This window comes from Leptopilina heterotoma, unplaced genomic scaffold (assembly GCF_015476425.1).
Source record: "Leptopilina heterotoma isolate Lh14 unplaced genomic scaffold, ASM1547642v1 Lhet_73, whole genome shotgun sequence".
Classification (NCBI taxonomy): Eukaryota; Metazoa; Arthropoda; class Insecta; order Hymenoptera; family Figitidae; genus Leptopilina; species Leptopilina heterotoma.
The window spans coordinates 1317635-1332117 of record NW_025111169.1 but is presented as its reverse complement, the minus strand read 5'-3'; the positions used below and the strand labels follow the sequence as shown (position 1 = coordinate 1332117).

The 14483-nt window shown below is 23.1% G+C and overlaps 2 protein-coding genes across 2 annotated transcripts in view; one reads left to right on the top strand and one right to left on the bottom strand.

The window, feature by feature from the left end:
* Nucleotides 1–14483, bottom strand: part of LOC122510702 (flotillin-2) — a 268228-nt gene that overhangs the window by 60098 nt on the left and 193647 nt on the right. The gene's annotated exons all lie outside the window — the stretch shown is intronic.
* On the top strand, nucleotides 1110–13031 carry LOC122510694 (glucose dehydrogenase [FAD, quinone]-like). The gene is made up of 4 exons (XM_043625516.1): nucleotides 1110–1255; nucleotides 4710–5381; nucleotides 8540–9044; nucleotides 11643–13031. The coding sequence occupies exons 2-4, from the start codon at nucleotides 4719–4721 to the stop codon at nucleotides 12350–12352; spliced, it is 1878 nt and encodes a 625-aa protein (XP_043481451.1). The 5' UTR covers nucleotides 1110–1255; nucleotides 4710–4718; the 3' UTR covers nucleotides 12353–13031.

The window sequence follows — 14483 nt, the reverse complement described above, 5'->3', positions numbered from 1 at the left end:
AGATACTTTATTTTTATTTTATTTCCGGTTCTCATTATTATTTTCATTAAAAATAGATGAGATATTTTTTTGTTTTGAAGTTAAAATATATAAAGATTTAAAAAGAAAATGTTGAAGAGAGAAAAACGTTATTTGATTAAAAAGAAAATTGTCAAATTAAAAAAGAAAACATTATTTTGAAAATATAATGTACACTCAGGAGAATTCTATTTTCAACCGAAACGTGAATATCACACAACAATAGATAATCTTTATTAGCATTTCAAAAAGTACATTGTTGACTTTGCCCTCATAGAAATATATAACTAAGGATCATGGGAGAGATTTTTTGAAGAAGGAAATTATTTTTAAATATCCTACTATTATCACAAAAATAATTGAATTAAATTAAAAAATTTTTTTTTTAAATACTTGTTATTTTAACATATTTATTAATATGCCAACACTAAAAAAATTATTTGATTCAAATGATCGATTGCTTTCCTATTATCAAATAAATATTTACTTGAATCAAATAATTTTTATTTAAGTCAATTAAATTTTTAAAATACAATTTAATTTTTTTTTTAATATTTTGTTTTATAATAAATTATAGTTCTGAAGATGACAGTTGTTTCGCAAGGATTTGTCACAGCAATTTATTATTTTATCATATTATATTAATTTGAATATTCTTATTATACTTTATTAAAAAAAAACTTCCTATTATAAAAACTAAATTACAACAACTATTTTTTATCGATTATTTTTTTGCTCTATTGTTTCTCAAGGATGTATAAGAATCTCTTTTTGAACGTAATTCTATAAGAACTTTTTTTCGAACTTAATTTATATTCATAAAGAACAAAAAATAATAAACGAAATTTTCAAGTCCCGAAAATAATGAGAAAATTTAATTCAAATAATAATCTAATGTTGATACTTGACTATTAAATAAAATTAATGACTGATGTTGATGGAAAAAATTGAAGAAAAAAATTTATTTTCTGAAACTAATATACATTGTTGCATAATTGTAAGACTATCGCAATGTCAATATTATATGGAACAAAATATCATTTAAATGAGAAATTGTAAACCTTATGCTAAAGCAGACGAAAAAAAGTTTTTTTTTTTTTGAATCCTAAATAAGGAGGGGTTTTCAATGCAATATCTTTGAATCTCATTCTTCGTCAGACTGCGTTGACGAATAGAACCGAGTTCATGAAGTTCTACAAACAACTGGCGTCTTTTGAATAAAAGCCAACAAAACAAGGTAAATCTCATTGTTTTAATGGATAATTATCAAAAATTTACAACTTTTAAGAGAAACTGATGGAATAAACATTTTATTAATGATTAATAATCATTTTTTGCTGGGGTTAAATAATTTTTTTGCCAATTAAATGTCATTAGTACTACTGTGATTTATAGAAATTATTGGTACAATTATAATATTTCTGTTAATTTAAATAAAATTTTTGTGTTTCAAATAAATTTCTTTCACACTATAAAGTACTTTTAATTCTTTTTAATAAAATTTGACTATTTTTGTAATTATTGATTTACTAATAGTAAGTAATTATTTACTAATACTTGGATATTTTTTTACTAATTGCTGAAGCAAAAATTCATCGACGATTTTACTAATAATTAGTTATTTTTAACCATTTTAACTAATTCAGATTAAGAGAGTATTTATTTTTATAATTTTATGAAATAAATAAAACATTGTGAACTTAATTTATATAAAAATTAAAGCAAAAGTATCAAATGTCATTTTTTTTGTAAACAAAAATAATAAAAATTCATGTCATGTCCCTAACCGTGATTAACGAAGTAATATGCAATAATAATCATTAAAGGAATTTAATAATTTTAGAATCGTAAAAGATAACAAAATTACCATATTGTAAAGACTATGTTAGTGATTAGATTAATAAAAATTTGAATATTCATATTTTAATGTTTTCTACAATCTAAGTTGTTCAGTTTTTTAAAAATAATTTTCTACTTTTCTTTATAAAATCTGCTACTAGGCTATTATCAAATAATAGTTTATACTTGAGTAAAATAATAATTTCTACTAATTTATTAGTAAAATTTACTAAATTGTAATTTCTATTCATTTATCAGTAAAATTTACTAAATAGCAATTTCTATTAATTTATTTATTACTAAAATTTACTAATTTTAAAGCAAAAAGTTAGTCACTAATTCAAATTAGTTAGTAAATTTTAAATTAAATTACATATTTATTTTTGTATTTAAATAATTGAATTCTCGTAGAATTTTCTATTAAAAATTTATTTAAAAATGAATTTCAGTTAAAAAAATGAATTTTTTTTTAGTTCTAAAAATGAATTTTAGAAATAATTGAATTTTGAAAAGGTTTCAAATTAAAATCTTTGAAAATTTGAATTTTTCAAATTTTTAACTAACAATTCTGTGGAATTAATTTTTTTAAAATAAGTTTAATTGCGGATTTCTTTAAAAATTGAAGAATTTCCGCATAATGGAAATTTTGTAAAATTGAATAATAAACAAATGAATTTGAAAATTCTGAAAGAACTTTTTTAAAAAATTTTTTAAAATAATGGATTTATATAAGAATAAAATTTTAGTTAAAAACACTAAAAAAATTAAATTTTGGAGAAATTACAAATTATTGCAGAAATTCAATTATTTTCAAAAGTAATAAAATTCTTCGCAGAAATTCAATTATATTTAAAAAAAATTTTAATTCTTCTTGGAGATTCAATTATTTTCAATACAATCTCAATAAAATTCAATAATCAAATTTTTAATTATAATTATTAACAGACACGATTATTTTTTAAAGATGAAGAATATTGTTTGTTTAATTTAATTATTTTTAAAGTTTTCAATTAATATTATTAAAAGAGCCACATTATTTTCGAAAAACTTATCTTTAAATTAATTTAATTATTTAGGAAAACTTTATAATAAAATTGTTTAAAAGAATTTAAATATCTATTCTTCGACAGAATTCAATTATTTCAATATTTTAGTAAAATTCTTTGAATCAGTTAAATTATTAAAAAAAAAAATTGTAATAAAATTCTGAGCGGATTTTAATCATTTTTTAAAAATTTTAATAAAATTCAATAATTAAATGTTTAAATATTAAAAAATTACGACTTTTTCGACTTTTCTTCCAAATTTTGAAACAATATACCACATTTTTAATATAAAATGCAACTTATTTCGATTATTATAGTGTGAAAACTATAACTATAGACAAATCTTTAAAAAGTTATTTTTGAATAATTTTTCTAATTATCTTTTTGATATATATAATTAAAAAGATTTTGATTTTGATTTTTTTGATTTTTTTTAATTTTTTTAAAAATTGAAATTTTGAAAAATTTAATTCAAAATGAATCATTTTTTTCAAGTATTTTATTATAATTTTTGAAAATTAACTTTTAAAGAATTTTAATTGAAAATTTTGGAAACAATAATTGATTTCTCGAAAATTTTAATGAAAAATCTTGAAGTGTAAATTTAATAAGAATAAAAATACTTCCTCTATGAGGTAGTAATTAATGAAAATTAGGTTGTAAAAATAATATTAAAATATTTTTGAATAAACTAACTAATTCTCAGAATTTTTTTATTCTAATTTTTTAACCGCAAGTAAATTAAAATTTTTTTAAATTGCCTTTTTTTTGACATATTAAAATTTTGAAGAAATCATTTTTATTTAAAATTCTTGAAAAGTTTGATTACATTTTTTATATTTTCTAAGAATTCAATTATTTTGAAAAGTATTTATCAAATTTCAATTATTCTTTAAAAGACTTTACCAAAATTTCAATTATTTTTTAAAAGATTTCGCGAAATTTCATTTTTTTTGGAAATTTTTTAATTTTATGTAATAAATTGCAAAAATATTGTCTTTCAAAATTTATTTATAAATATTTAAAAAAAAATTAATTTTAAGAATTTCTTTATTAATATTTTTGAAAATATTCTAATTTAATATCTTTGTATAGAAAAATGGACAGTTTCAATTATTGAGAAAAATTAAAAATTAATATAGATTATTGATTTAGAGATGAAGTTTAGTTCAAAATTGTAGAAAATAATTGAATTTTGGAAGGGTTATAGTTGTAATTTTTAGAAATTAATAAATTCCAGAAGACTTTTATTTCTATTTTTAATCGACTAAAGCGATTTTTTTGGTTCGTTAAAGTTTATCCGAGGCCTGTACTTTGAATTTAGTAAAATTTATACTGAAATTAGTACAATTTGTCAAAAATTCCAAAGTTTTTTTTTCTAACTTACAAAAAAATGACAATTTTTATAATTTTTTCTTAAAAATTAGGGGAAAGGGGGAAAAAATGTATGATTTTGGGTATTTTAGGGTATTTCATTAATTTAAGGGTATAAAAAAGGGGATTAGGTAAAAAAGGGGTCTCAGTTAACTGTGATCCCTATAATTATTAGTAAAATTCTAAAATTAAAAAAATTGTACTAATTTCAGTAAAATTCTACTAAGAGTTAGTAAAATTCTACTAAATTAGTAAAGTTTCACACTAATTGTTAGTAAAACAAATTATTTGGTGGACGACTTTTTATCATTTTAATTTTATTAGTAACTTTCTACTAATTCAGATTTAGAGAGTAGAAAAATAATTCGCGCACTCAAAAAAACAACTAAAAATCGAAGTCCTGATAAATTTTTTTGATTTTAAATTTTTCAGAAAACAATAATGGAGGCTTGCATAGGCCAAAGTTGCGCCCTGGCAGCGAGTGGTACCCCAACGGGCCTGCTCTTCATCGAATTAGTGCGAACCCTCTTAGGCGCACAATGCGCTCTAAATAACGACAACATTTATCCCCCCGACAGAACATCCGAATTAGTTGATGAAAATTTAGAATTCGACTTTGTAATCGTCGGCGGTGGAACGGCAGGTTCCGTTCTTGCGAGTCGCCTATCGGAAGTGAGCAGCTGGAAGATTCTCCTCATCGAGGAGGGTAAGAATCCATCGGTGAAGAGTCGAATTCCATCGATGCTCTTAGCACTGCAGCACAGCGATGAGGATTACAAATATGAAGTCGAGCCAAATGAAAATTACTGCCAAGGAATGAAAGGCAAAGTGTGCCACTGGTCGAAAGGCAAGGCACTCGGCGGCAGTTCCGTAACAAATGCAATGCTACATGTCCATGGCAATGATCGCGATTACGATCAATGGGCAAAAATGGGAAACGACGGCTGGAGTTACGAGCAAGTTTTACCCTATTTCCGAAAGTCCGAAAGTTATAATCCCGAATTTGCAGCTCGATTAGGCAGCAAATATTTCGGAACAAATGGTCCCTTGCCCATTCGAAAGTTCAATCACTCCTCGAGTTCTATGTCCGATCTTTTAATACAGGTAATTGAGGAACGCATGTATATTTATTTGTTCCGGAAAGTTATGAAAGAGAATAAAAAATATACCTAACGCATGATGGGAAATAGTTTCAAAATCATTTTTAAAAATACTTTTTTTTTCCACTCTTTGATTTATATTATATCGTTTAGGGAAATTTAGAATTTAGATGCAGATTGGCAGAAGGCAATTTTGTAAAGTGTTGCAATTCTTTAGTATATGAAAAAATACAGAGCAACTTTACTTCATTGTAGACTATATGGAAAATTTGTTACATTTTATAAAATTGCTCTGTGAATTTCATAAGGAAAAAATCTTTCTTTTGGAGGAGCTAAAAATTTCACTACAGAATTGTCGGCGAAATTTTATTTTATTATTTAATTTCCAGACAGAATTTTGACTTCTTTGACCCCCAAAGAATATTTTAAAAATTAGAAACATTGTTTTTATGATCCAAAAGTTTTGAACGTTCAAGTGAAAAACAATTTAAAAAAAAATACACGGAGAGACAATATGTATTAGATTTTCCAATTTGGGAAAAAATGTAACATAAATAAGCAAAAGATTGATATAAAAAGTTCTAAACATTAAAAAAACTTAAGTGAAATTTAGTAAAGTTATATTAAAATTTAATTAATATTCTTGATATTTAATATAAATACACTAAATTTCTTAAAAGTTTTATTAAATTTTAGTATTTTTTTATATAAAAATTACGCAAATTGTAAAATACTCTCCACAAATTGTAAAATACTTTTATAAAATTTAAATTGTTTTCTCTCCATGTACATAAGAAAAATGTTTCTAAAGTTCTGAACGTTCAAATGAACACGAACTTTATTTATTTTTTCTTCAAATTAAAATTTTATTACAATTATTTTGCGTCATGTTTCAAGAAAATTAATTACTAATTACAAAGTTTCTAAATTTATTTTTAAACAATTTTTTAAAATTAAATATTTAGTAAATATTTAGTAAATTTTTTAAAATTATTATTATTTATTTTTATTAAATAATTTAAAAATTTTAAAAATTTAATTTGAAAATTTATTTTAAAAATAATTAAATTAAACATTTTTTTCTTAATGTTAAATTTAAGATTATTATTATTTTGTTGCAATCAGCGCAATTTTCGAAAATATTTTTAATAACAAATATTTCTTTCACTTGAAAGTTCAAAACTTGTGGATTATAAAAAACAATGTTTCTAATACATTTATTCGTTAATATTTTTTAATTAGAAAATTTTTCGAGAAAAGCAACAGCTTATTTTAGATAAATATTTAATCATTGTAATTATTTCTCCTAAAGAAATTAAAATTTTCAATAATTTTATGTTTCAATTTCTTTGAAATTCAATAATTTATCAGAATTGATACTGTAATTTTTCTAAAATTACTTTCATGATTTTAATTCAACTATTTATTTTTAGAATTTTTAATTAAAAATGTTCTGCAAATTAATTATTTTTATTAATTTTTGAGAAGAATTTTTCGAAAATTATTCACATATTTTTCAATTAGATATGTTTAAAAATTAAACTATTATAAACAAATTTTTTAGAAATTTTAAAAAAAAAGTAACTTTTTTAAAATTTTTAATGAAAATTATTTAAAATTTTAATTTGAAACCGATTAAAATTCAATTTTTTTTTAATTAAATTCAATATTGTAACATTTCCAAAACTATTTCTAGCATTTTGATTAAATTTATATATTTTTGAACTTTTTACTAAAATATTTCTCTAAATCAATTATTTTTTATAATTTTTAAGAAATTTCCTTCAGAATTCAATTATTCAAAAAATAAATAAATAAAGTTCACCTAAAATAATTCTCAAATTCATTTGATTCGAATTTAATTTTACGAAATTTTAATTATTCGACAGTCTTTCAATTAAATATATTAAAAAGTTCAACCACTTTCAAAAAAATTGAAAAGATTTAAAAAAAACTATCTTCTTAAAGATTTTCATATAAAATTATTAAAAATTTTAATTTGAAACCTATTGAAATTCCATTTTTTATAATATTAAACGATATTGAACTATACAAAACTATTTCCACGATTTCGATTCAATTATTTTTTTGAATTTTTAACTAAAATATTTCTCTAAATCAATTATTTTTCATAATTTTCAAGAAATTTTCTTCAGAATTCAGTTGTTAAAAAATTTATTGTAAAGTTCACTTAAAATAATTCTGGAATCCACTTGATTTCAATTCAATTTTATAAAATTTCAATTATTCGAAACTTTTTTTGACTTTTTTGAATTTTTTGAAATTGAAATTTTGAAAAATTTTAATTTGAAACCCTTTGAAATTCAATTATTATTTATTAAAATCTTTATTGCAACTTCTCAAAAATTATTTAATGATTTCAATTCAATTACTTATTTTTTAGAATTTTTAATTAAAAGCTTTCTCTCAATGATTATTTGTAATAATTCTTACAAAATTGCTAAAATTTATAATTAAAATTCTTCAAAACTTTGATTATTCTTCCAAACTTCAATTATTTTGATAAGATTCTTCCCAATTTCAATTATTTTGAAAAGATGTTTGAAAATTTAAATTATTTTTAAAAGATATTACCAAATTCCAATTATTTGGAAATTTTTCAATTGTGTATAATTGAAAAATTATTTTAAAATATTTAAAAAAAATTAATGTTTAAAAAGTTCTTTATTACAATTTCTGAAAATATTATACCTTAATAATATTAAAAAATCATGGTCAATTGCAATTATTATAAAAAATTGAATTTTTGTATTTCAATAATTGAACTCTTGAAGAACTTTCAGAAAAATTAATAAAAATAATTGATTTAGAGTGAAATCAGTGAAAGAGAAAAATCAGGAGAATACAAAATTAAATTTGTCTGACAACTCTGAATTAAATAAACGAGCTTTTCGTTTTTTTGCATTTTTAATCGACTAAAGCGATTTTTTTGCGTCTTAAAGTCAACCCGAGGCTTGAAATTAGGGAAAAACTCAAAATTCCAGGCCTAGAAATCAGAAAAAAAAGAGGAAGTTTTCCGATGAGTTTGTAAGTAGCTGCTTGAGCGAAGCGAGAGCAGTAACTTACAAACTCATCGGAAAACATCTTCTTTTCCCACTAGGTACATATTTTAAAGAAATAAACCTAAAATCTAATTTCCAGGCCGGACGTGATTTGGGAATTCCAGAATTGGAATCCTTCAACGCAAAGGACTACATTGGTTTTGGAAAATCAGACGGAACATTGAACAATGGCTTGCGAGTGAATGCAGCAGAGGCTTTCCTTGCTCCGGCAAAGGATAGAGAAAATTTATACGTTATCACATCGGCAACAGGACAAAAAATTATAATGTCTGGCAAGAAGGCAACTGGCGTTCGTGTCAAATTGAGCGACGATCGTGTCATCGACGTGAAGGCCTCAAAAGAAGTGATCCTATCCGCTGGCGCCATCGAGACTCCAAAATTGCTAATGCTCTCGGGAATAGGTCCTAAAAATCATCTCAAGGAATTTGGAATTTCTACTTTAGTCGATTTGCCAGTGGGACAAAATTTACAGGATCATGCACTGACCACTGGTGTACAGTTTACCTATGACAACAAATCTTATGCCGGTTGGAAGCCTAGTGATCTGTTGGACTCTGCCTACACATTTTTGGTTCACAAAAGAGGTATGTTTTCTGTATTTTTATTTATTTTACTTCGCCATTTTAGAAAAATTAAATTATTTTTAAAAAAAATTGATAAAATTCATCTAAAATTCAATTATTTTCATAAATAATAAAATTTCCACAGGAATTCAATTAATTTAGAATAGCATTTTCGAAAAAATCAATTATTTAACAAAGTTTTAAACAATTCTTCACAATAATTCAATTATTTTCACTAACAATAACATTTATCATGGAAATTCAATTATTTAAAAAAATTCCTGATAAAATTCTAAGCAAGAATTCAATTATTTTCATATAAATAGTAAAACTCATAGAAGAATTTTAATTGTTTTTAATAGTATTTTAAATTAATTAATCGAAAAATTCAATTATTTTTGCAAATAAAGTTTTCAACAAGAATTCAATTATTTAAAATAAAATTTTCAGAATATTTATTATATATTTCAAAAAAATAAATTATTTAAAACAATATTTATAAAGTTCTTATGAAAAATTCAATTATTTTCAAAAATAACAAAATTTTTCACAGAAATTCAATTCTTTTTAAACATTGTAATAAAATTTTTTTCAACAATTCAATTATTTTCATAAATAATAAAATTCTTCCCAGGAATTGAATTATTTTTGAAAATTTTAATAAAATTCTTTGCAACTATTCAATTATTTTCATAAATAATAAAATTCATCGCAGGATTTCAATTACTCAAAAAAATGAAATTATTCAAAATTCAATTATTTACAAAAATATTAGAATTTATCACCGGAATTCAATTATTTTCAAATATTTTAATAAAATTGTTTGAACGAAATCAATAATTAAATATAATTTTAATAAAATTTTTTTGAAATAATTCAATTATTCTTTTAGATTTTAATAAAATTCTTCCCAAGAATTCAATTATTTACATAAATATTTCTTCGAAAAAATTCAATTATTAAAGATAAATAACAAAATTATTCCCGAAAAATCAGTTATTTTCAGGCATTTTAATAAAATTCTTTGCAAAATTCAATTATTTTCATAAATAATAAAATGCTTTTTAGGAATTCAATTATTTTTAAAAAAATTTAATAAAATACCATACAAACATTTATTTATTGTCAAAAATTTTAATAGAATTCTTTCAAAGTTTAATTATTTTTAAAATTTTTTCGAAATTCAATGATTTTTAATATCTATACTATTTTCATAAAATTTCGCAAAAGAATTCAATTATTTGAAAAAAAATTGATAAAATTAATCGAAAATTCAGTTATTTTCATAAATAATAAAATTTCCACAGGAATTCAATTAATTTAGAATAGCGATTTCAAAAAAATTTCGAAAAAATCAATTATTTATTAACAAAATTTTGTATACAATATTCTTTGCAATAATTCAATTACTTTCACTAAGAAATAACATTTTTCATGGAAATTCAATTTTTTAAATAAATTTTTGATAAAATTCTAAGCAAGAATTCAATTATTTTATAAATAATAAAATTCATCGCAGGATTTCAATTACTTTTAATAAAATTTTACAGGAATTGTTCAAAAAATGTAATTATTTTTAAAAATTTAATTTGAATTTCTCGAAAAAATCTATTATTTAAATAAAAAGTTTCTTTAAAATTCTTTGGAAGAATTGAAATATTTACAAAAATATTAGAATTTTTCAGAGGAATTTAATTATTTTCAAATATTTTAATAAAATTGTTCGAAGGAAATCAATTATTTTAAATACAATTTTAATTAAATTTTTCTTGAATAATTCAATTATTATTCTTTGAGATTTTAATTAAATTCTTCCCAAGAATTCAATTATATACAAAAATAATTCTTCGAAAGAAGTGAATTATATTGATAAATAATAAAATTATTCCCGAAAATTCAACTATTTTGAGGCATTTTAACAAAATTCTTTGCAAAATTCAATAATTTTCATAAATAACAATATTCATCACAAGAATTCAATTATTCTTAAATTTAATAAATTTTTTCTTGGAAATTTATTTATTTTAAAAAATTCTAATAAAATCGTTTGTAAGTATTAAATTATTTTCCATAAATAATAGAATGCTTTTTGGGAATTCAATTATTTTCAAAAAAATTTAATAAAATACCACACAGACATTATTATTTATTGTCAAAAATTTTAATAGATTTCTTTGTAAAATATAATTATTTTTAAAAACTTTTCGCAATTAAACGATTTTCAATATCTACTATTTTCATAAAATTTCCAAACAGACTTCAAGTGTTTTAAAAATTTTTTTGTAAAAGTCTTCGCAAAAATTCAATTTTTCTCATGAATAATAAAAATATCTCAGGAATTCAATTATTTAAATTAGAATTTACATAAAATTAGTCGAAAAAAATCAATTATTTAAAAATCTTTATAAAACTCTTCGCAAGAATTAAATTATTTTTATAAAAATTTGAATTCTTTCATGAATCTTCTTTTTTCACTAATCCTAAAGCCAATTAATTGCATATTGAATAAAATTCGTTGCAAAAATTCCATTTATCAGAAAAATTTATGGAAATAGAGGTCAATTTACAAATTTTTTTAGCGTCACGTCGATTCTAAGTTTTTCCTCAATTTTTCCCCAGGTGAACTTGCAGCAACCGGTGGCATCGACCTCCTGGCCTTCGTCAACGTCGACGATCCATCCTCAAAATATCCAAACGTCGAATTTCACAACGCGCATTTCCCCCAAAACTACCTATTGCCACTGAACATAATGCTCCAAGCATTCAGCACAGAAGACGAGCTTAACACTCAACTTCTTGAAGCTGCATCGAAAAACGATCTCATATTCCTCCTGATGACCGTCCTTAATCCAAAAAGTGTCGGAGAAGTGAAATTACGAAGCAACGATCCCAAGGATCGAGTGAAAATAATCGCCAACTACTTGAAGCATCCGGATGACGTGAAAACATTACTCAAGGGAATAGAGTTCCTTCGCTCACTGATGAAGACAAAAACACTGCAGAATGCCGGTTTCAAGTGGAATAAATTCGACATTCCCGGCTGTAGGGACACGAAATACGACTCTGACGATTATTGGAAGTGTAATTTTAAGCACACCTACAATACCGTTTATCATGCAGTGGGAACGGCGAAAATGGGACCGAGTAGTGATAAGGGAGCTGTCGTTGATCCAAGACTCAAAGTTCATGGAGTCGAGAGACTTCGCGTTATTGATGCGTCGATAATGCCCAAAATTCCGAGCGCAAATATTAATTCGGCTACTTTGATGATTGCCGAGAAGGGGGCCGATATGATTAAGGAGGACTGGCCCGAGAGGGATGAATTGTAAACTCAATTGTGATAATTAGTTGTTGGTGTTAATCTTACTTTCTATTTTAATTCATTAATTAACAATATACCCCGTTCAATTTACTATTCAGTAAATATATTATGTATTTAATATCGTAAATCAATTTTAGCATTAGTAAAATGAACACAAATATGTTCATTTTATTAATATAAAAATAAAAAATCTGAGTCGGTACGAATTGGTGGAAGCGTCAAGTGGATAGAAAGAGTCAGAGTGGATCTAACGTCCCCTCTTCTTACTCTCTCTAGAGACGCATGCGCAAAGAGGGGCGACTGCGCTTGCGCCACTATTTTCAACCAATGGGAGAGTGAGAGTGGCGCAAGCGCAGTTGCTTTTCGTGACTGTCGCGCCTGCGCTAGAAGACAAACACAAAGGAGGGGACGTTAGATACACTAGCTGACTCTTTTTATCGACCTACTGCGCTTTCAGTATTTTCATATTCGCACAAAAATTTAAATATAAATCCACACACAAATTATTATTCATAAAACACTAATTACTAATAATAAGAAAAATAATAATAAAAATAGTCATAAAAATAATAATAAAGATCTTTATACCTATTCTTTATAACCTAACAGATATATTCGTCTCACAGCCAAATGTAAATTTGTTACACATTCATTTTTATTGATCCAAATAAAAATTTTATTTTCCCTCAAAAAAAATTTATTTACTTATTTATAGATAATTTTTATTGATAAAATTAAAAATAAATTTAACCATTCTCTCCAAACCTGAATTAGTTAATATTTCAACTTTTTTTCAATTTTAAATTAAAAGTTACCTAAATAAATAAAAAATGTTTAAAATAAAGTCGAAATTTTAATAAAAATTAACTCGACTATCCGAAAATATCATTTTTTAAATTATTAAATAAATAAATAAAAATAAATAGAAAAAAATAAAAATAGATAGAAATGTATAAAAATAAATGGAAATAAATATAAATAAATAGAAAAAAAATAAAAATAGATAGAAATGTATAGAAATAAATGGAAATTAATATAAATAAACAGATATAATTATATTTACAATAATTAAAATTTACTAATATTAAAATTAATTAATATTGATATAGTTAATTATTCAATAAATTAGCAAAAATGGAATGTAATGAAAAAAATTTTAAGTAAAAGTATATTGGCAAATTTTTGACAGAAAATTGAGACGGAAATTGATATTGAAGAGAGTAGTCTTTCTATAAGGTTGAATAATTTCGATATCCGCGTAAAATTCTGGCGAAAGAACAAATTATCGAAAGTAATAAATAAATCAAGAGAGACAGGAATCTTAAAAAAAACATTGAAAACGCAGAAATCAAGTCAAATGGAAAGCGGAGCAAGAAGGACCGTAAAAATAGTTAAGTAATTTGTGTATAGCAACGAGTCTCGCGCACTTCTTATTCTACACATTATATTGCAATTAATTTCTGCAATTGCAAAAAAGAAAGAATTTTATTATATGCTCCAAATGTTATTTATCGAATTATTTTTATTATTTGAATGAAAATATTTCTTATATTAAAAAAAAAATATATTTGAGGCATTCTTTCTCAAGTGGGCCACCCCTTCTCTCCATTTCAAATTTAATCCAAAAATCTTTTATAATAGCTCAAATTAAAGGTAAATATGTCAGCTTTTCAATGCCGTTGGGCCCTTTTTGAAATATTAATTTCCTAATGAACTATATATAATTTAATGACAAAAAACACTATGACCAATTCTTTTTCATATTAAAAAAAGAAGAAAAACCCAATTTTAAAAATGCTACAGGGCCTACAACATTAAATTATATGATAAATTAACAAAATTTCATATTATTTCCTAAAATTAAAGATGGCAAATCTAATATGGCGCCCAAAATTAGAAAAATTTATAATTTTTGTTCAAACTCACCATAAAGGGGTTTTTGGGATCGCTGATGACGAATTTGGTGTTAGTTTCTTAAAATTCAAAATGGCGAATCCAAAATGTCGGACTTAGAAATTAAAAATCAATCGAATTTGACTAAAATTTGTTATTTGAGGGTTTTTGGGATCGCTGATGACGAATTTGGTGTTTATATTTCAAAATTCAAAATGGCGAATTCAAAATGGCGGACTTTAAAA